General features: G+C 37.8%; 1 protein-coding gene across 1 annotated transcript in view; it reads left to right on the forward strand.

The window, feature by feature from the left end:
• The window catches only part of LOC306878787 (receptor-type tyrosine-protein phosphatase F-like), a 188,183-nt gene extending 164,149 nt beyond the window's left edge, over positions 1-24,034 (forward strand). The window contains exons 22-33 of the mRNA XM_079431314.1: positions 4,593-4,690; positions 9,600-9,723; positions 10,489-10,664; positions 12,219-12,338; positions 14,161-14,315; positions 14,410-14,695; positions 16,174-16,352; positions 19,383-19,509; positions 20,910-21,035; positions 21,128-21,282; positions 22,337-22,472; positions 22,595-24,034. Coding sequence (XP_079287440.1) covers positions 4,593-4,690; positions 9,600-9,723; positions 10,489-10,664; positions 12,219-12,338; positions 14,161-14,315; positions 14,410-14,695; positions 16,174-16,352; positions 19,383-19,509; positions 20,910-21,035; positions 21,128-21,282; positions 22,337-22,472; positions 22,595-22,663 — 1,751 coding nt within the window. The 3' untranslated portion in view covers positions 22,664-24,034. The remainder of the gene's footprint in view (positions 1-4,592; positions 4,691-9,599; positions 9,724-10,488; positions 10,665-12,218; positions 12,339-14,160; positions 14,316-14,409; positions 14,696-16,173; positions 16,353-19,382; positions 19,510-20,909; positions 21,036-21,127; positions 21,283-22,336; positions 22,473-22,594) is intronic.
• Positions 24,035-24,492: the final 458 nt, after the last annotated feature.

Raw genomic sequence — 24,492 nt, forward strand, 5'->3', positions numbered from 1 at the left:
ACAGTGTCTTTTGTAACTGGTAGTGAGCTGTTACTCTGTGTTAAATCCTGTAGTAGGACAGCCATTAACAAAAAGTGTCCGGCAGAGTAGCCTATGTGAGCGAAGTGGAGCATCAACAATATTCCCTCCGCGCTTTGAGCATTTAATAATCACTCCTCTCCGGGTTCACCATTTCCCGCTCCACTCCTTGTACACTGATATCAGAAACACCGCTCTGCCTTCGCTATCTCATGAAAAGTTTTCAGTAGGTTTGAAATATCACAGTTCTGTTCATAGCGTACACTCACCTAAAGGATTATTAGGAACACCGTACTAATACTGTGTTTGACCCCCTTTCGCCTTCAGAACTGCCTTAATTCTACGTGGCATTGATTCAACAAGGTGCTGAAAGCATTCTTTAGAAATGTTGGCCCATATTGATAGGATAGCATCTTGCAGTTGATGGAGATTTGTGGGATGCACATTGGGTTGGGATCTGGTGACTGTGGGGGCCATTTTAGTACAGTGAACTCATTGTCATGTTCAAGAAACCAATTTGAAATGATTCGAGCTTTGTGACATGGTGCATTATCCTGCTGGAAGTAGCCATCAGAGGATGGGTACATGGTGGTCATAAAGGGATGGACATGGTCAGAAACAATGCTCAGGTAGGCCGTGGCATTTAAACGATGCCCAATTGGCATTAAGGGGCCTAAAGTGTGCCAAGAAAACATCCCCACACCATTACACCACCACCACCAGCCTGCACAGTGGTAACAAGGCATGACGGATCCATGTTCTCATTCTGTTTACGCCAAATTCTGACTCTACCATCTGAATGTCTCAACAGAAATCGAGACTCATCAGACCAGGCAACATTTTTCCAGTCTTCAACCATCCAATTTTGGTGAGCTCGTGCAAATTGTAGCCTCTTTTTCCTATTTGTAGTGGACATGAGTGGTACCCGGTGGGGTCTTCTGCTGTTGTAGCCCATCCGCCTCAAGGTTGTGCGTGTTGTGGCTTCACAAATAATTTGCTGCATACCTCGGTTGTAACGAGTGGTTATTTCAGTCAAAGTTGCTCTTCTATCAGCTTGAATCAGTCGGCCCATTCTCCTCTGACCTCTAGCATCAACAAGGCATTTTCGCCCACAGGACTGCCGCATACTGGATGTTTTTCCCTTTTCACACCATTCTTTGTAAACCCTAGAAATGGTTGTGCGTGAAAATCCCAGTAACTGAGCAGATTGTGAAATACTCAGACCGGCCCGTCTGGCACCAACAACCATGCCACGCTCAAAATTGCTTAAATCACCTTTCTTTCCCATTCTGACATTCAGTTTGGAGTTCAGGAGATTGTCGTGACCAGGACCACACCCCTAAATGCATTGAAGCAACTGCCATGTGATTGGTTGATTAGATAATTGCATTAATGAGAAATTGAACAGGTGTTCCTAATAATCTTTTAGGTGAGTGTATATAAAATAAAATAAATAAAATAACAGGAGAGTTTCAACGTGGCTTATTGGAACACTAGTGTGCTCCACTCCCGTACTCTGATTGTGTGTTACTGTTGCTGTCTATTTTAGAACCAGCCGCTATCAAAATAATCTGGCTGCGGGCGTGGGCCAGATATTATTGCTGGCGGGCCTGTTGCCGACCACTGGTGTAGAGGTTCATATTAGCCTAGTTTCTAACATACTCCATTAAGCATAAGGAAATACAGCGCCCACAAAGATTGGGTAAAATAGTCAATTTCTTAATGATATTGAACTATTTTATTCATACTTTTCTATACTGACTGTCCTATTGCAGGCATTTCTTTTCAGCAGTCTATCATCTTTGAATATGCATTCTGAGATCCTTAAAGGATGCATGAGGTACTGCCTCAGAACGAGGTCTGAAGAGTCATGATACTGCACAACTTTTGTGACGGTGCTTCTGTGATACCTTAAAATGCTCACTAGGTTTTGCAACACAGTGTCTTTAGAAAACGAATCAGTTTGGGGTTGTTTGGATGTAGACCTCAGAAAGAGAGGCAGAACTGTTCACTGGATTTATGGATGTCAGGTTCAGCTGGAGCTTAGGTGTGAAGACAAAACATTATTCACAGAGCCGCACTGTCAGGTGAAGGACACACTGAGGAGCAGAACCTGCCAGCTAATCTCAAACCACACACACACACAGCGGCATCACATCCTATTGCTTCATTTGGTTCAGACTGAGCTTTGAACTTGATGGATAGAATTAAACAGGATGATTCACTGGAGAAAATCCTTCTCTTTCTCGCTCCTTTCAATCCATATTTTGCACTTCTCCCTCTTTCTCTCTCTCTCTCTCGCTCTCTCAGGGGAAATTTCTGAATGCTCAGAAATTTTGCTGACTTCAATAAGAATCTGCTTTTGCTTCAGTTGCAAAGTGACTCATGTTCTTATGTCAGATTGTTGGGCTGCGAGCGCACGCTCGACTGATGCGCAATCTTTCTCATGGCGAAACTGGGAGAAATATTCATGTCAACTTCCCTGCCATGGAAATTGAATTTCCTTGCTTCCGAATCTTCAAATGAGGAACCAGACTACCAGTGTTGTTGTTTGTTTACTTGTGAAAGTTCAGAATTTGTGTTTCAAAAAGCTTCAGGACACTTTGAAAATGTAAAAATGGCTTACCTCACAGATAAAGGCTGTTTGTATTGTAGATAAATGCTTGACGTTTCAGGCACTGTGTTTAAAGACGTGCAAACTATATTCCAGCGCCTCGTTCATACTTTGGGCCGTGTCATAACAGTGAATATTGCGATACACAAGGTGCAATTTAAACATCCTGTTGTGTTTTGACATGCTGAAAGCCAGTCCTTGATTTCTGAACCGAGAGCTTTCATGTGAACTAAAGGAAGACAAAGTGACTTTCAGTTGTGAGATCACAGTGCTTTGATTTATTCTTTGGAAGGTTGATGTAGAAATTGACCTTATTTACACTACAGTTCAAGGGTTTAGGGTCAGTACATTGTTTTAAAGAAATTAATACTTTTATTCAGCAAGGATGCATTAAATTAATCAAAAGTGACAGTAAAGGCATTTATATTTGATTCTAATAAATGCTGTTCTTTTGAACCTTCTATTTATTAAAGAACCCTGAAAATAAAGTATCACGGTTTCCGCAAAAATATAAAGCTGCTGTTTTCAACATTGATTATAATCAGAAATGTTTCTTGAGCAGCAACTCAGCATACTAGAATGATTTCTGAAGGATCATGTGACACTGAAGACTGGAGTAATGATGCTGAAAATACAGATTTGATCACATGAATAAATTACATTTTGAAATATATTCAAATTCAAAACAATTATTTTAACAATATTTCTATTTTTACTGTACTTTTGATCAAATAAATGCAGCCTAGGTAGGTAATTTCTTTCAAAAACATAAAGTGTATTTACTTAATAAATAACTCTGATCATATTATGCATTAAATTTTATTTAAACATAGCAAGTGCAACTGAAACTTGGTACTGCCAATACATCCACAGACGTGCTGCTGTGAGAATGTAAGAATTACTTTTGCTGCACATAAAACACATATAAAATAACCCCTATATATACCTGTTGCTGATCTGCACAGGTGGAGCTGGGGAAGGTGGAGGGTTTTGAAGCACACCGCAACTGCTACAGCAAGCACTAGCCGAGTGTTTGAATCTTGAGCAGCAAGCTCATTGGCTCCTGATGTGAAAGAAACCAGTCAGCTGTGCCATGTGAATAATGATTATATCAGATTGAGTTGAATGAGTTTCATAACAGAGCTTTGTATTTGCACTGAATATTTTGTTTCACTCAGAAATATGTCATATTACATAAGTTAAATATGTAGGGAAATCAGTTTCATGTTGTCTTCTGCTCCTCATAGGTGTTTCTTTTGCTCTTTCTGCACATACTCTGTCTCTTTTCCTTTTCCTTTCTCTTCTGTAAGTGACATATATCACACTCCCTCCTCATCTTCTCTCTGCAGATTCCAGTGCCTTCAGCTGCCCCAGCACTTCAAGTTAGTTTCTCTCTTGCGTTCCTGTCTGAACTTTCACTACCTTCATCTCTATCCTTCATCTCTGTCCATCAAGACCAAAGCTACACCTCCTCCACCACTTTGGCTGTTAAAGCTTCACCATCTCTCACGTCCTTTCCACAGGCTATCCGTCTCAAACACCTCAGTTGAGCAGATGAGGGATGGGAGGGAAAACAATCAGTTTTTTAACGTGTGCTCAGGTTGTAGTCCTTCTGTGTAATATGCCGGTGTCATTTACATGCCATTTTAATTGTACAGGACAGCTCACGCCACCTTGCTATTGACCCGGAAGCGGTTCATATTTCATCCAATCAGCATGTCCGTTCACTGCTTACATCACTGCCGCTAGTCTTAGCACATAGCATGGTGCTAAAAGCTTAGTGCTTTCTCCTTCACCTTCTATTTCTCTCATGCTTTGTGTTGTTTTCATGTGTGCCCATCTTCCAAAAGCCTAAAAACTGTGTGAACTAAAGTGTGTTTGTTCCTCAGTTCAGCCAACCAAAACCAAACAGGCCAATAGAAATCTCTGCTATCGGTTCATCCTCTCCTTCTCCCTGCAGGAATGCGGGAACACCCTCCAGTTTCTGTCTGTGCTTTGGCTGACCACATCGAGCGGCTGAAAGCCAACGACGGCCTACGCTTCTCACAGGAATATGAGGTAACTCTTCCCTAGTCACGTCAGAGTGTCCGTCTAAACAACCTTGAGGAGAATTGTCCTCTCTACCTTCTGTTAAAGCCACCGAGGGATAATTGCTTGACGTTCTACAAACATCAGCAATTTACATAAAAATGTCTGCAAGTAAGATAAATCAGGACAATGGGGGGAGGAGAACACATCCATAATGGATAACCTGTACAGCTGGAAAACACTTGTGCTTGTTCTGGCCTACATCTGAATGTGTGGAACATGCAAATTGTAGGACAGGACACTGAAGATAAGAGTAAAGGAGACAGTGGATTTAATATGGCTGAACATTTATAAATAGAGCTCCAAAATGCAGTTCTGGGGAAGCACATTCATTTAACTGTGCTAATCATATCACTAACCATTCAAAAGTTTGGTGTCAGTAAGAAATTAATACTTTTATTCAGCAAGAATGCATTGAATTGATCAAAAGTAACAATAAATACATTTGTAATGTTACAAAAGAGTTCTGTTTCACATAAATGCTGTTCTTTAGAACTTTCTGTTCATCAAAGAATTCCGAAAAGTAAAATGTATCAAGGTTTCCACAAAAATATTCGGCAGCACAACTGTTTTCAATATTGATTATAATCAGAAAAGCAGAAAACTGAGCAGAAAATCATAGAAGGATTTCTGAAGGATCATGTGACACTGAAAATTCAGCTTTGAGCACAGGAATAAATTACATTTGAACATTTATTCACTTGTAGTAATATCTCACAACATTACTATTGTACTGTATTTTTATCAAATAAATGCAGCCTTGGAGAGCAAAAGAGACATGTTCAAAAACATTTACAAATATTTCACTTTTGAACATTAGTATATAATAGCAGTCATCCCTCCTCCACTTTAACTCCATTATTATTTCTGTGAGTACTTAATTTGGTCTGAGACGTGAAAGTGAACTGAGTTCTTCTATTGCTAGTTGGACCAGACATTTGATTTTTGGTTTCTCTTTAGAAAACCTCCCCTCTTAACAGCATGTAAAGCTACCAACCACGCTAGTTGAATACCAATAGCTGAAACCACAATAACAGACCAACTTGATCTGTGATTATCACTGAAGCACCGAAGAAACTGACAATTAACTGAAAAATCCAGTGATTAGTTCTTTTGGCAGAAGTGCTTATTGCATTTAAATATGACTTTTGGTGGACTGATGTACCCCAACTACTGCAAGAAGTTGCATAAAGCCACCCAAACATATAGAAAGTGCTCATTTTGAGTCATCTTGATATTTTTGTGTGCAGAAATGTTCAGACTGTCAGCGGACGGCCTTTGGCCGACTGTCTGATGCTGTGACTACTCCATCACAGACAAACAGCTAAATATGTTCACTGTACAATCTCAGAAAGATAGTATGAATATGAACTCTTCAACATCTCATGTTCAGCAAGTGCTGCTCTGCTTTACTCAAATGTGCTGCAATGACACTAAGAACTTGTGCATCTTCATAATACTGCAACTTACACATGGATTTACAGATAGTCCACACACACACACACACACACACATACAGACACACGCGCGGTCACATAAGCAGGCAGTACCCAGATCGCCAGAGCTTGAAATTAAAGCTGGGAAACGACTCTATTAGGAGTGTAGTGAGTGTGAGAGTCACCTGCTTTATTAGACGGCTAATCCTGCAGTGTGTGTGTGTGTGTGTGTGTGTGTTTGGGGAAGGGGCGGGTCTCTGCTGCCTGCTTGAGTTGTTATTGTACATTGAGCAGCTCTTCTGAGTACTTAAACAATCAAGACCTTAATATAGACATCAAATACTGAGGGAGCAACAGTGATCTAATCAAACGCCAAATGGCTCACATTAAACAGCAATACAAAAGAAGCTAACAGGATAAACAGATAAAGACAGGCTTATGGGGAGGGAATTGAGTACAAAGATGGAGAGAAAGTAATATATCTGTAGGTAAATAATAAGATAGAGATAGATCAGTGTGAGCCTGTCATCTGTGGGAATGTCCTCCTAAATGAGTACAGCATGCATTTTATTTAATATACACGACAATTCAAAAAGTTTTTTTAAAGAAATCAATACTTTTATTCAGCAAGGAAGCATTAAATTGATCAAAACTTGAAAACGTATAATTTTAAGACTTATTCCTTTTTCAAATAAATGCTATTCTTTTGAATGATATAATGATGCTGAAAAATTCAGCTTGCTAACAGGAATAAATTACATTTGAACATATATAACAAAAAATATATTTTTTTTTTAAATAGTAATTTAACAATATTGTTGTTTTCACTGTACTTTTAATCAAATAAATGCAGATTAGGTGGGCAGAAGAGACGTAAAAAAACAAAATGTTGTGTAGTAACAGCACAACCACATTACCTGTGGCCATGATGATACTTTACTCAGTACAACAGATTTAAATAAAACAAAGAGCTACCAGATGAAGAAAAATGTCGAGCTCATTGAAGCTTGTTGGTACATTAATATTAACTTTGTAAATGTATTTTACTTCTAGAGACATTTTTAAAAAGTAAAAAGTGCTATATTTATCCTTCTTTTATAATGGAGAGCAACCACAGATCAGGACAGCGCTAACAGCACACGAGGAGAACACATACTCAGATCATACATACATACGCCTGCATTAAAACCTGTGATGTTTCAGTGTGAGAAACAGGAGACCATTAAATAAGACATGTTTTCCTTCTCAACATTTGCTGTATGTCAGAAATAGCCACCCATACAGTAGACAGAGACAAGAGAGAAGATTTCACTATATAATGTGACAGAGAGACACTAAGTGCTATTCAAATGAATATTTTATTGCTCAGAGGTTACCGTTTCATTGCTCAGTAGACTTAACATGCTGTAGGTCAGAGTAATGTTATATTCACACCACAAACCCATTGGTCTGAAGTACTGCTCCTCATGTGTATTAACTATCACATATGGATGAGAAAGAACTGATGGTGGATGCAGAGAAACATTAATATAATATGACAAATCCATCAGTGCCATCTGGAGAGGTGTCATGCAAGTCCATAAAATAGAAGTTGTGTTGTATCTAAAGTGCGAACAACCTGACAGAACTCGTCACACTCTCTTCTAATTAGCTGTGATTGTGTTGCGTTTTGGCCTCCAAATTTCCAGATTGCTTGTTGTGAATATTACTGTGGCACACAATGTTAAGATATGAAACATAGAAAGCACATAAGCACAAAAGGCTTGTGTGTGTGTTTATTTTAAATGCATTGATGCAGCCTTTGCCAGAGATCAATACAATCCTCATCACAAACACATAATCATACATAACCACAAACAAATGCACACAATCCAATAAAAATGCACTGTGCTGTTAGATTAAGCTGACAAACAGTCATCTGAAATATTGCAGATGTGTAGTGATTATTGATTATTCATCTTCAGTTCATCATAATCCATCTGTTAGTAGACAGAAAATTTGCCTTTGGTTGCTTTTGATTCCATATGCATCTAGAAGAATGTCACATTGCCCTTAGAATGAACTGTACATGTCACCATCCACCATCTTTCAAGAGCATTGTCATCTCACGTTCAAAAGATTGGGCTCATTAAGACTTAAAAAAAAAAATCAGCAAGGATGCATTAAACTGATCAAAGGTGACATTAAAGACATTTATAATGTTACAAAAAGATATCTGTTTCAAATCAATGCTGTTTCTCTGAACTTTTTATTCATCAAAGAATCTTGAAAAAGTGCACGCAAATATGTGGTAGTTTTCAACACTGCTAATAATCAGAAATGTTTCTTGAGCAGCAAATCAGCATATTAGAATGATTTCTGAAGGATCATGTGACACTGAAGACTGGAGAAATTATGCTGAAAATACAGCTTTGCATCAAAGGAATAAATTGCATTTATTCACATAGATAACAGGTCATTTTAAATGTAATAATATTTCACAATATTACTGTTTTACTGTATTTTTGGTCAAATAAATGCATCCTTGGCAAGCATATGATTTACAGTATATTGACCCTAAAATATCTTACTGACCCTGAACTTTTGACTGGTATTACATGTTTCATATAGTTGATATGTTTTGTTTATTATAACTGCTTGTGGTTCTGCTTGAGCGCAGCATCTCAGAGCCTCAGTAATGTGATGCAGGGAGACTAGAGAGCAGACGTCTGAACCTCATCCTCTGACCCGTTATCTCATCACTATGGTAACAGCAGGACTGGATTAGGCAGGTCCCTAAAGCGCCGGGCGATTCTGACTGCCGTGATCGTGGGCAGGTCAAGGTAGAGAATCACAGTGTGGTGTGTCTGCTAGATTTTGCAGCATCGGTTCCTGCTGTGCCAGACTCATCTTATTATGAATGATTCATTGGTGCACATTATTCCATGGCTTTGTAAACTTTCATCAAAATGAAATGAAACTTGTTCCACCTCTGAATGACTTCAGTATTTAGCTGATGTCACCAAACCCTCTTATTTTTAAACCCCTTCCCTCTAGTCACCTGTCATATGAGCTTCCAGTCAGTTCCCTCATTACATTATACTGTTTCCCTGTATCTTCTTTTCTTATTGAATATCCTGTTTCACTAAATCACGTTAGAGTAAAATAGGTTTTCATGAATAGACATGTCGTGGTTTGGCTCAACCGATGGCGTAAGATTGGTGGCAGGACTAAATAATGGGCAAATAATGCCAGATGAGGGAGTATTTAGGATACCTGCTGGAAAACAGTCTGCAGAGGATTTGAATTATATGAAACAACCTTTTCTCCTTCTCATGTGATGTTTAGTATTCGAACTGGATCACTTCAAAGGTTAAATGTATCTATTGTCTTCCTTTTTTTGTCAGTGATTTTGGTCAAGCTTTCTAACAAACTTTCTCATGTTTTGTCTTTCTGTTCTGCAGTCTATTGACCCCAGCCAGCAGTTCACCTGGGAAAACTCCAACCTGGAGGTCAACAAGCCCAAGAACCGCTATGCAAACGTCATCGCTTACGATCACACCAGAGTCGTGCTGACCCCCATTGATGGTGAGTCCAAAAACACACGAACAGTACTTATAGTAGTTTGAGGTCAGTGAGAGGTCAGAGAGATTCTCTTCTGCTCACCAAAGCTGCATTGATTTAATCGAAAATGCCGTAAAAACAGTAATACTGTGAAACATTACCATTTAAATTTTCACTACTATTTCTATGTGAATAGATGGTAAAATATAATTCATTTGATCAAAGCTGAATTTTCAGCACCAGTCTTCAGTGTCACATGATTCTTCAGAAATCATTCTGATATGCTGCTCAGGAAACATTTCTGATTATTATCAGTGTTGAAAACAGTTGTGCCGCCAAATATGTTCTCATATGTTTTTCAAGATTCTAGAAAGTTCAAAAGATATAATAATTAATTTCATATAATAATTTATATGTAACATTCTTAATGTCTTTACTGTCACGTTTGATCAATTGAATGTATACTTGCTGAATAAAAGTATTAATTTATTTAAAAAGCATCTTACTGACCTCAGTAGCTTAACATGTCAAAATGAAGAAAAAGTCATTCAGCAATGGCCAGTTCTGCACAGAATCTGCACCTACTGAATTCTGTGAAAGGCCATTAAGTCTAAATCATGTCTGTTAATTAAATATTTTGGATAATTTCAAGGTATATATTTTAAAATATAACTCGAAAATAAATAATAAAAGTGTGCAGATTCCACTTGGGCTTACCAAGGCCATCAGAACAATGAGCGCTCAGTTCTCAGCCTTTCGTTGTGTTAACACTGCACTGCTGAACCGCAGGTGTACCAGGCAGCGACTACATCAATGGAAACTACATTGACGGCTACCGCAAGCAGAATGCCTACATCGCCACTCAGGGTCCTCTGCCCGAGACGTTCAGTGACTTCTGGAGGATGGTGTGGGAGCAGAGGACCAGCACTATCGTCATGATGACCAGACTGGAGGAGAAGAGCAGGGTGAGATTTCACTAGTCATCTCTTGTTGTCTGGTTCCTGCCCCAGAGAGAGAGAAATGTTTTGATGATGACAAGCATGCAGATACAGAAGGCATGGAAATCATCTGTATGTATTTGGATATGGAATTAAACAAACATTCTAAAGGAACAGTTCAAATTGGAATTTATAAAGACCATTAATCACTATAAAGATCACAGTAAATTATGACAGAGATTTCATTTTTTAATTTCTAGGACGTCAGAAAATATCCCAAAAGCCTCGGGGACACATGCAAACACGTGCCTTGTCTGTGAATTACATAGGAAAGGAAGTGAGCATAAGTGTCCTCATAGGACTGTTGAACAGGAAGTGATGTGTGTGCATGTGTGTTTGTGAGAGAGGGAAGCATCACATGTTCCCTCACCTGCCGTGAGACCAGATGGTCATTCTGTTTTTCCTCCACATGGTCAATCTCAATATACATGAATGTGATACAACGCAAGCCTTCTAATGGAATAATGTAACTCACGATTCATGATTAAATTATAATTTTCTGTATAATATCAATTGATGAGACACAGTACATATAGATAGATAGATAGATAGATAGATAGATAGATAGATAGATAGATAGATAGATAGATAGATAGATAGATAGATAGATAGATAGATAGATAGATAGATAGATAGATAGATAGATAGATAGATAGTTGTTGTTGTTATTTATGTTTACTAAAGTAGCTAACTAATATTAACAAATGGAACCTTATTGTGGTGTTACCAAAAATTATAATAATAATTGTCATACTTTTTTGATATGGTGGCCAGTATTGTAGATCAGTATTATACAAATGTAATTTTATTTATTTGTTTGTTTGTTTGTGTATTTATTTATTTATTCTAGAATATGTGCTTAAAGGCATTAAAGTGTTTTAATATACTGTAGACAAACACTGTAATACACAGTTGCACTTGCTGTGATCTATTGTCACAAATATATTGTGCAAAATATATCGTGAGAAAAAACAGGATGATATTTATTCCACAATAAGAATTGCCTTTATTTCCTTCTTTAATTCAAATGAAAGGTTTGAAGAACGGGACACCAGGAACACCCTCAATAGGGAAAAAAAGAAAAAAAAAAGATGTTGTTTATTTTAAAGATGCAAAAAAATAGAATAAAATGTCTGGAATTTAGATTCATCGGCCATATTTATTAATTAGCTTGAATAAGTGTACAGATTGTACCTGTTCTTTGTTGAGGAAGGACAGCAGTGTTTACGGAAGCCCAGATGGGTCACGTTATTGCATCTCAAACCCAGACCTGCCGGCCATTACTCACACAGCCCTCTGTGCTCAGTGTGTGTGTGTGTGTGTGTGCTCAGTATGTGACCCGTGCGTGTTATCAGAGTCGGAGTTTCAGCCACAGTTCTGGCCGGTCTGTGGTGCGTGATGCCCCCATCTGCCCGAGACCCGCAGGCCTGCTTCAGCTTCAACTTCAGCTGGCCTCCTCTCACCCATCTCCTGTGCTCTTATGGTCCCTGATGTGTGATGTTTGTGTGTCTGTGATTGCAGGTGAAGTGTGATCAGTACTGGCCGAGCCGTGGAACAGAGACATACGGCATGATTCAAGTGTCCATGCTGGATACGGTGGAGTTAGCCACCTACAGCGTCAGGACCTTCGCTCTCTATAAGGTCTGTGTGTGACGTAACTGACATTTATTTCGTTTTTTCTTTTGTTTTTGATTGTACTAGCAGTCAGAATGTATTTGATTTAAATTGTATCCTGTTCAAAAATATTATGTAATGAAAACCTTCTATACAAAACAACCAGAAAATAAGTTTTAGATGTTCGTTTTGATTTATGTTTGACATATTTTTTAAACAGTCAGATACGCTGCATTCACACAAATGACTAAAGCTTCTGCTCATTAATGCTGAAAATGTCTTTCTGTGATTTTGAGATGTTGCACAGCAGATCTGAATAAATGAAAATAGAAAAAGTTCCACAAAAACATCCAAATTTAATTAACAGTAGGAGACAAAACTGCCTCTTGGTAATTTACAGTCTGCAAGGATACTAGTTAGCAACATTTTCAAATATATATTTTTTTTAATTAGAAAAGGATTTTATAACAATTGTATAGGCTTTTATAGTAGATTAAATAATGACTGTACATTTATATTTAACTTATATGTTTATGCACACCACAGGGCAATTCCAACATTTGTCCTTTTTTTATTTAGATGGATGGATGGATTGGTTTTGTTTTGTTTTGTTTTTTGTTTTGTTTTGTTTTGTTTTGTTTTGTTTTGTTTTGTTTTGTTTTTTGTTTTGTTTTGTTTTGTTTTGTTTTGTTTTGTTTTGTTTTGTTTTGTTTTGTTTTGTTTTGTTTTGTTTTGTTTTGTTTTGTTTTGTTTTGTTTTGTTTTGTTTTGGGGTTTCTTGGTTGAGAACATAGAATGAATTTGGGTTTATTCTTTTTTAGAGACCAGTACAATACTGTAAATGTTCACATGGGCCATATTATACACTTGTAGCATTTCTCCCATATAAGTCCACCTACACTGTCAGACAAGGTTTCCTGGACTAAAAATCTATTTTAATTTAGTTTATCTTGCCCAGATTTGCACCCTTCCTCAGACTCTTATAATTACACAGGCTGTTTTTGTTTCTGCAGCTTGAAGACCTGTGTTTTGATTGGTTAACCTCCACGTCATCTGTTCATCAGAGCAGGCCAGATGAATACTAAATAGGTCTAAAAGTTCAAATTTGCAAATAGTCTAAAACCCATAGTTGTGATGTTACAAACTTATTGATTTCTGATTGATTTGTTTTTGCTGTTTAGTTTGTGGTTAAATTGTGTAGGGAGATCAATATTTTAATTCTATATATGTAATTCATTTTAATATGTATTATAGATAATAATTAGAAGTATTATAAATATATTAGTTTATATTGTCTTAAGACAAATCCTTTTTCCATCACATACTGTACATTCAAACCAAACATTATTCAGACACCAGATATCATTTTTGATATTTTTATTTTACTAGTGGGTGCAGGACACTATAGTTCATAAATGTAAGTGAGGATGGCAAAATAAAGTGAACTGTGACATATTATACCAAAACATTCTTCATACAGTGGACTACAAGTAAAATTGATAAAAATTTGGGAAAATTATTCAGACACTTTGACCTGACCATGAGTCTTTTTTTCTTTAATTGCTAATGCAACCTTTTTACACCACAGACTGAACATAAATGAGCATCGCTTGATAAATGGTTGACCTGAATTGATATTATCTAATTGTGAACATAAATTGAACAGCTGAATAATTTTGGGTCGATTGTAATTCATTACATACCTTTCTATCAAAGTTATCTGACATTATCAGAGTTCTTGTCATATTTCATTTCCATTTTCTAAACTATAGCATATAAACTGTGATATAATGCGAGAAATGTTGAATACATTTTGGTTTGACTGTATCTCTTTGAATGTGTTGAAACAGAATGGGTCCAGTGAGAAACGGGAAGTTCGGCAGTTCCAGTTCATGGCCTGGCCGGATCACGGCGTTCCCGAATACCCCACGCCAATTTTAGCCTTTCTTCGCAGGGTCAAGGCCTGCAACCCATCTGACGCCGGACCCATGGTGGTGCACTGCAGGTAGAGCATGTTCCCGCTCACTTATCTATTAGCATGCGCATGCTTCTCTGAATTCACTCTACATCTAAGTCTTCCTCTGTGTTTCCCATGGCAGCGCCGGCGTGGGTCGGACAGGCTGTTTCATCGTAATAGAGGCCATGCTGGAGCGGATGAAGCACGAGAAGTTGGTGGATATCTACGGTCATGTGACCTGCATGCGCGCTCAGAGGAACTACATGGTGCAGACGGAAGATCAGTATATCTTCATCCACGAGGCCCTGCTGGAGGCCGCCACCTGCGGGAACACGGAGGTCCCGGCGCGGAGCCTGTACACACACATCCAGAAACTCACACAGGTGTCGCCCGGGGACACAGTCACCGCCATGGAACTGGAGTTTAAGGTCAGAAAACACACACAGACATCATCCTAACCGTCCACGGCACAACAGGGTTCCTGTGTCAGTTTTTCTTTTCTCACTGAAAGCAAAACACAGCATGAAGGCACAAAACCACAGCCGATCAGAACATGTTTGGTGTTTAGCGTACAGCTCTATGGAACCAAATGACAAAGCAATGCCTTGTTGCTTGTTAAAACGTCTGATTAACATGCAAAAGATGTTTATCTTGCCTCGTTTTTGGAGTTGGTAACAGGGTTATTGGTGTTAACTAACACTGTTTTGTTAATAGAAATACAGCTGGAATAAACTGAAATACAAATATTAGATGATAACTAATAACTAAATTATAGTTTGTTATTAAAAAATATTATATTAATAACATTTATTAACAAATAAATGTTAATTATTATGACTGAAATAAGTTTAAGCTCAAGCACTTAAATGACTAGGTATTAGAATCAGCATTGGTCACTGGTAATTAAATATAAGAAATGCTTCAAGTTAAGCTCAAGTCAAGTAAATGTAATAATGTTGATTATTAAATTAACTGGAAATAAATAAAAACTAAAACCGAATGAATGAATGCACGTAACAGAATTACTCAAATTTAAAATGAAACCTGAAAATCTAAAAATAAAAGGTAACACTTAAAATCAGGTCTCATTTGAAAAATTATTAAAACAAATTGTCCATATTAGTTCTTAATACATTAACCAATGTTAACATATACATCTTTTGATTTTAATAGTGTAAGTAAATGTTGAACTTAACATTAACTAAGATTAATAAATGCTATATAAGTATTGTTCTTGTTAACTAATATAGTTAACTAATGTAAACAAATGAAACATTATTGTAAAGTGTTACCATAAAAAGCAAATTCAAATATTAATAAACAATATAATAGTTAATAAATAACACTGAAATAACACTGATTGGGAATCAAGAACAAGTGTTTATTCAAAAACATTTCTCATTTTGTTAACAGAACTGGAATGATTATATAGAAACTGTAATGGTTAGGCTTCATTTCTTTTTCAGTAATGCTACACTAGAACAACAAGAAAAGCTGCTGTAGACAGCAAAAGTGCACTTTTTAACTGCTTAAACAGTAAGTTGGTGCTGATGGAGAAGCTGACACGCGCATGTATCTGTGACTGCGGTGAGACTTAAAGTTGCTGAATGCATGAAAACACTCCTTTAACATACAGCAGCTGTCCTCAGAGACGCTCAGAGCTGCTTTACGTGCAGGATCATTATAGATCCGGCGAGGATCTAATCAGCTTTTAATGCTTTATGTTGTTTCACAGAGAATGATTGCGATATATCGCCATATCGATTTATTGTCCCACCCCTATTATAAATGTATTTACCATCAATTTTGACCTTTCTTTTTTCAACCTTTGATTAGTAGTGTGTTTTGAGTCCGTTTCACAATTTCAGAGCAATATGAATGTGTTCTGTGTCTTCTCTCACTGCAGAAACTGGCCAACTCTAAAGCACACACCTCTAGATTCATCAGCGCTAGTCTGCCGTGCAACAAATTCAAGAACCGACTGGTCAACATCATGCCCTTCGAGTCCAGCCGTGTGTGTCTGCAGCCAATCAGAGGCGTGGAAGGGTCCGACTACATTAACGCCAGCTTCATCGACGGATACAGGTATGTGAATCAAGGTTTGCAATTGCAATTCAGTAAATTCCACTTCCTGTCATTTCAATTCAACATCCTGTGGTGCGGCTAACTTAATTCAAACTCTCTCATGAAGTGAAAGGGAGCCAGATCTTAAATTCAGAATTTAGCTTGAAGTCAAAAACAGAGATCTGAGAACCAATTGAGACCAACTGTGAATCAGGCTCTGGAGAAATCAGATGAAAGATGGTGTGTTCTTCTGAAGAAGTGCTGCATCTCTCCGTGACTGTCCCCCGTCTCTTCGACTCCTGCTGGATGTGACAGCTCAGAGTCATGCCCCGTCTCGGAAGTCTGCGTCTGCATGTCTACTGCCTTTATGCTGCTAGTTGTCAGGACAAATTGTTCTTATTGGCAGGACTGTCCATAACTGGAGCGCTATCAGCACTGGGGAATTGGCGCAGCCCTGCAGCCCCGAGCTGACAGGTGATGTACACAGTTCAGCGCACAAATAAAAGGATTACCCGTCATGAGCAGTCCGGTCTCCATGAAGAGCTCAATCCATCACAGACAAACACAGATAAACGTTCAGACTGCAGTGGGTTTGAGTCAAGCCCACCGCTCAGACACAGTTAAGGCATAATTTCACCAATAACATTCCCAGCATTGATGTTTTTTCAAATCAATTCAGATGTATCTTCCGACCTAAAATATGAATTTCAAAGGCTGTGAATGAATTATATAAATATGTACTCTGATGAGCTGTGTGTTCAGAGTGTAGTGCAACACTGTGTTCATTTGTGCGCGAGGGGCTCATGATTCAGTGTTTTCAGTGTCTCGGTTAACAGTAAATGCTGCTCCACATGAAATCTTCACCAGTGCTGTGAGTTTGGGACACTTGAAAATACATCACACACCAACCAATTATAATGACAAGTGCATTAGTTAAGAATAAATATTATTGTAATTTTTTATATTTAAATAATAAGAAAATACAAATATCTATTATTTTTTATATTTTTTTAATGATAATAATAATAAATACCTGTTTTTGTTTCTGTTACAGTTCAGTATTATCACTGTAGTAGTACTATTTCTTTGATTTAATTTTTATAATATAAATAATAATAAAATAAAACATTATTTTTAATAATAAAATTTATTTTTACATTATTTTTAGCTGACCACATGCCTGGTTCTGTTACTCTTCATTAATCGTTAAGTCATTATGTCTTATCATTTGATAAGGACTTTATCCTTATTCTTTGGAACACAAAATGAGAAGTTTAGAAGAATGATTACGCTGCTAATTAAACAGTTCAGCACTCATTATAGAAGCATGGCATCAGAATACTGCGACTGACCGATCAGAATTAAGTATTTCAGAGCGTGTAGGATTCATTTTGTATGAATAGTATTCATGTTAAAGACATGCTTATTTTTTTGTAAGCAATTACATTTCATATCTCTTCTTTTTGCAGCATAGTCTGTTGGATTGTGCATTGAAAATACTTTATTGAAGAATTTCCTGTGAATGAAAAACTGGAGAAAAAATAATGGATATTAAAATTGCATTACCTAAGACAGTATCTATGCTGTCTGCTGTGACTATAGTCTCTGAGAATCATTGATTCAGTGCAGCTTTCTGCCACATGAACATTTACTGCAAATATCAGTGCTTCATATGAATAGTCCTTTACTAACATCCTGAATCATACACTTGCTTTGCTCTGGGCTCATTATTGGCCCTTAATCAAATTAACGGCCAATCAAAGAGCTCCCACTGCATCTGCCGCTGTACTGAAGTGTAAACAGCGTAATTGGCAGTAATCGTGTTTGTAATGAAGGACAGAGGGAGAAGGGCTTTCACATGCTTTTAGCTTGATGAGCTTTCAGTGTGTGTGTGTGTGTGTGTTTGTCTGTCTGTGCTGTGTGTATGATGGGTGGGGGGGGGCAGCAATTTTGCTTTGTCATTTAGTGAAGCAAATTAGGCTCAGTCACACCTGTGAGGTGTGTGTGTGTGTGTGTGGATCAGGACTCCCTTCAGCATATGTTGGATGAATGTGGTCTTCTCCCAGCATGCCCTGCATGAAGATGTTTTCACTCATACAGAGACCAAATGTGCTGAAGTCAGTGAGAGTCACAGATCATTGACAATATGCGCGTGTCTAAGGAAGCTACATTTTATGCAAATAAGCAGTGATGTAAGATATTGGAGTCCAAGAAGTTGGACATTAATTTAGAATTTCAATATAAGAGATATTCACAACATTATCACCCCATCACGATGTCATTTAACAAGATTAAAAGTGCAATTTTGATGTTGACTTGAGAAAGCCTGGCCAAAAGTTTGAAGGTGTTAAGGTCATGCAGTCTATCAGACAGGCACATAGATAGATAGATGGATGGATGGATGGATGGATAGATAGATAGATAGATAGATAGATAGATAGATAGATAGATAGATAGATAGATAGATAGATAGATAGATAGATAGATAGATAGATAGATAGATAGATAGATAGATAGATAGATAGATTAAGTGGCAATACAGTCACTCAGAGTTCTGCGCTGATAAAATCACTGAAAGAGAATAATGAGGCTGCTAAAGTCAGATTAGACATTTCCTGCACTTGTTAAACCACCTCAGAGATGCATGTGCTCAGTTTATGTCAAAACCCCCTTCAGCAGAGACCTGGGGATCTCACAGCAGGACACCAGCACAAGCGTGATGCAGTCAGAGTGATCTAGAGCTCTGCTACACAATCACGTCTCTCTGTCTCATCCTCCACACCCAGCGTCTTTCTCACCTGTCTCACAATCTCACGTGTTCTCTGTCTGGTGTTTCCTCTCTCTCTCTCTCTCTTACTACAGCTTTATCTCCTGCTCTGTCTGTGTTGTGTATTTATGATTTCAGTGATGGAGCAGCAGCACCTTCTGCTGTTAGACTAGAGGAATCTCTTCCCTCAATCTTCCCACGGCACTCCTGGAGAGAGCTGTTCATTAGCATTCTGTCTTGATTCTGGTGTTTTTAAGCTTTATCTTCATGTGTTGTTCCCACAGGCAGCAGAAGGCGTATATCGCCACACAAGGTCCTCTCTCTGAAACCACGGAGGACTTCTGGAGGATGCTTTGGGAGCACAACTCCACCATCGTGGTGATGCTGACGAAGCTCAGAGAGATGGGACGGGTGAGTCCACACCATTGTTACTGTGACAGATTCTCACGTTCCTGCACAGTGAACAATGTCTCTTTGAAACCCACTTTATTCCTGTAATGTGAGTGAAACAAGATCTTCAAAAAGGCAAAATGTAGGGCAGCTCTTGATTGCATCCATTGGGAATTGATTGGATTGTGAAATGTTGTTCGTCTTTGATGTCCTGTCGACTTTAAGGCAGGGTTATTTTCATGAACTAAAACTAAACCCATAACAAAATATTTTCATTACTTGAAATAAAATAAAAGAGAAAAACTTGACTAGCTGCCAAGCCAACATTTCTAATTTTCATTTTGTTTCTAAATTCTAAATTAAAAAGTCTAAGAAATGAACTAAAATTCTAATTGTGTATCAATGCTGTTAAAATAAACCTCTTTAAGGCAGCTCAGCTCAAAACAACTCAATTTATTAAGGGAGTGTCACACATTCAGCTGTTTATATCTTTGATTCCATGTCACACATTGCAACACCTTTGCATATTAGCAGCAAAACATGAAGTTTACATAAATATGAAGAGGAGAACTGCACAAAGAAACAGTTGTAACAGTAGACTGAATTATAATGCAGCTCATGAAGTAACTTTTTGTGTGTGTGATTGCCTAGTCTATTCAAGATCATGGAAAATATATATTCATGTGCAGCTTTAATGAGCAAAAGATTTACATGGATCTGCTTTCTTTATTTATGAATCATTCAACAGTCCCATCAAGATTTCACAAGACTTTTTTCTAACACTGAATTTGCTGCCGCTTTTCTAAAAAAAAATGTGGTGATATTTGCAGCAAATTTGGCACAGATTTGTATTAAAAACCCACCATTACCATCATTATTTAATACTGTTTAATACTATATAATACGGTTACTGTAAATAACTGTGCATAATTACTGAAATAATTTGTGTTTTGGCAGTTGAACACACATTGATCAATTTGTTTGGGCTCAGATTTCTGGATTTTGATTAGCTATTGATTCTCTAAAAGGAAAACTTGTAAAAACAATAAATATGCAAAAATGCAAGCTGCTGCAAATAATGAGATGACTGGTTATATTTGCATTCATTATTGCAACTGCATGATCGCAAAACCCTGGAGGGACTGATTTAAGTGTATCAAATAATAATAACAAAATAAACATGCAATGTGGATGCAGGAAAATGTCTGAATACTCTGCTGTAATTATTACAAAAAATACTCTGATTCTTGAATGACTAATGAAATGTTAATGATGCTGAAATCAGCTAGGCTCAGGCTGTTAATCTGTGCATTACACCACAGAGACGAAAGGCAAAAAACAAAAACAGTAATGTTGGGGTTTGGACAAAGCAATTGAGCCAAGCGTGAGCTGATCTTTTAATCGAGTGTTTGGCTCCACAGGAGAAGTGTCATCAGTACTGGCCTGCAGAGAGATCCGCGCGCTACCAGTACTTCGTCGTGGACCCTATGGCTGAATACAACATGCCGCAGTACATCTTACGGGAGTTTAAAGTCACAGATGCCAGGGTGAGTTGATCAGATGTGACTGTATGACTTCAACTGTGCTGTGTCTTTAAATCACGCCCTTATAACTCTCTCTCTCTCTCTCTCTCTCTCAGGATGGCCAGTCTAGGACGATCCGACAGTTTCAGTTCACCGATTGGCCAGAACAAGGTGTGCCAAAGACAGGAGAGGGTTTTATTGATTTCATTGGCCAAGTCCACAAAACCAAGGAGCAGTTTGGTCAGGACGGACCAATTACTGTTCACTGCAGGTGAGAAGCAGAATGAAAGAGCGTCTCAGTCTAAGATTTTACTGATTGTATCCCACAGCCGACTTTGTATCTGTACGTTACAGTTTAAAGTTTAGGGATCAGTAAGATTTTTTTTTTTTCAAAAGAATTTGGTAACACTTTAGTATAGGTACCAGTTCTCACTATGAGCTAGTTGCTTATTAGTATGCATATTACTAGCATATATAGGATGTTTATTAGTACTTATAAAGCACACATTCAGCATGACCATATTCTACAGCACTAATCCTGCACAATACCTAAACTTAACAATTATAGTAATTAGCAGTTTACTGAGCCTAAAGTTGTTAATAGTTTTTAACCATGGGAAATGGATCTTAAAATAAAGTGTGACCAAGAAAGTTATCCACAGAAATCAGCCCAGCTGTTTTCAACATGCGTCTTGAGCAGTAAATTAGAATGATTTCTGAAGGATCATGTGACACTGAAGACTGGAGTAATGATGCTGGAAATATATTCAAATAGAAAACAGCTATTTTAATTTGTAAAAATATTTTACAATTTTACAGTGTTGTGATTAATTGCGATTAATCGCATCCAAAATAATTTTTTTCTGTTTGCATTATATATGTATGTGTATATTTATTATGCATATATAAATACACACACATACAGCATATATTTTTTAAAATATTTACATGTATTTAGATGTATATATTTATATTCATATAATTTATATTATATATAAATGTAATTTTTTTTTAAATATATACCTGCATGTGTGTGTGTGTGTGTGTTTATATATACATAATAAATATACACAGTACACACACACATACTACGCAAACAAAAACTTTTATTTTGGATGCGATTAATCGCAATTAATCATTTGACAGCACTACAATTTTACAATTTTTTTTATCAATTAATAAAGGCAGCTTTGATGAACAAAAGAGACTTATTTTAAAAACTTATTTGAAACAAATTTTATCGACCCCAGACATTTGACCTCTAGATGTTGTGTGTACCGTATGTGTGCTGAGCTGCTGTCTCTCTCTCTCTCTCTCTGTGTCAGTGCTGGTGTGGGTAGAACAGGGGTCTTCATCACTTTAAGTATTGTTCTGGAGCGAATGAGGTATGAAGGGGTGGTGGACATGTTCCAGACCATAAAAACGCTCCGCACGCAAAGACCTGCCATGGTACAGACGGAGGTAAACGTGACACCCCAACAATAGTTCACCTGTCGTCATTTACTGCAAATCAGACTTTTAATTTTTAGGCAAAGCATTAGTTCAGGGTGTTTTAGTCATGTGTGTTTTAACTGTGTGTGCAGGACCAGTACCAGCTGTGCTACAGAGCAGCTCTGGAGTACCTTGGCAGCTTCGATCACTATGCAACGTAACCACTCCCAGAATGCCTCAGAACGGAGAGCCGCCACTTGTTTCTGAGCCATAATCATCCTACCTTTTCAGTCACCACTGCTGGAGGGAGAGAGAGAGAGAGACTGACAAACAGAGAAAAACAAATCAGAAGAGAGGAGAAATCACTGGAACTTCACCGCAATCCTGTTCCTCTCTCTGAAAACAGTAACAAACGCTTCATTCTGGTCTCTAATGCACAGCTCCTGTCTCTGTATTACCTTACTGCTTTAAGATTACGATCGTTTCATTTTAATATCAATCAACATCATCGACCATTGTTTTTATTATCATTATTGTATCATCATTACGATTGGTATATCTGTCAGAAAATACAATATTTGTATCATTTATGCTGATCACTGCATATCTAAGGGATTTGTTTTATTCATATTTTTTTTCGTATATTGTTATTATTATTATTATTATTCCTTTATAATTTTTTCGTATATATGTTCAGTTATTTTTAGCACATGTGGACATGTATTTTCACATGACCCAGGTTACTAATACTATAAGAGGTGTACTCAGAGCTGCTAATGATTTCTTACTTTTTATCATTCTTATATTTTAATGATCTACTTTTATTTGGTGGGAAGAGGGGAACTTTTATAAAATATACAATTAAAACAACATTTTCACCTCCTGATACTTTCTAAAACAGTATAATCGAGTATAAAAGAGATGAAACGCTTACACCCGAGTTAGTGACCTTAATGAACCTGCCGTCGTTAAGGACACTGAATAAACCAATGAAACGAGAGAACGCGTTCAGAGCTGTTCTGCTCTGAATAGCCGTAAACGGACGCTTTCTGGAAACCCTTCATTCTCGAGTGAAAGAAAGACAAGAGAAATGGTGTTCCTGCTGCCACAGTAAAGTCTTTATCCCATGCCGGGTCAGCTGAGGTCAAAGGTCAGGCCTCGACTCAACAGACCTACACACACATGTACAGCCATCACGTACCTCCAGTAGAACCACGGCCATCCGTCATTCGCTCCGACTAGCAGCTGAAGTGGGGAAAGTCTGCGGCTGAGGCTGGGAACACACAACCTCCTGGACTCTCCACCTGTGGTATTAACGGCCATCCGATCATTTCTCACTGTGGCTCGTAAAGACAAATCTCCCGTAACGTTGCGACAGCATCATCGGACTGAAAACATGTGCATACTCAAGTGTTTCTTTCCTTCTTTGGCCTGAGCACAAAGTAAGATGAAAAATGCGGACACGGGAAGAATTCATTTGACTTTGTGTTCACATAGAGACAAAACGGCATTCAATCTGTTGTACAGGCGGTCTGTTTTCTATTTGTTAATAAAAAGGAGAGAGATATGTGTTAATAAAATGTTTAATTGGGTTTTGTACTTGTTTATTGTGGGCCTTTCGCTGCTGTGTCTCGGTTCCTTCAGCACATTTCCCGGGAACAGATGGCTGGTCCCTCTCCAGTGTGTTTGTGTCCTCGCCAGAAAGCCAGCCCACCGGCCATTGCAGATTAATGTGAAGGCATGTGGACTGGATTCTGCCTGTTCTACATGATTCATTAGTTCTGCAACACCTGGAGACATTAGTCCTCCTTCAAAAAACTCAGCAACCGGACAGCAAAGTTTACTAATTCTATCGGAAGCTAATTATCTCACTAATTAGGCACAAATTGTCCAGAGGTCAGAGATGTTGTTTGCCATTGTAGATTAACAATTAACAAATAATTAAGCCTAATTAGCAGTTTGCAGACGGTGATCAATGTCTTTGTTTGTTGCTGGAGATACACAGATAATTTAAGTGCACATTTTTAACAGGTGGTCTAAAAACCAGCAA

This window comes from Barbus barbus, assembly GCF_936440315.1.
Source record: "Barbus barbus genome assembly, chromosome: 13".
Taxonomy (NCBI): Eukaryota; Metazoa; Chordata; class Actinopteri; order Cypriniformes; family Cyprinidae; genus Barbus; species Barbus barbus.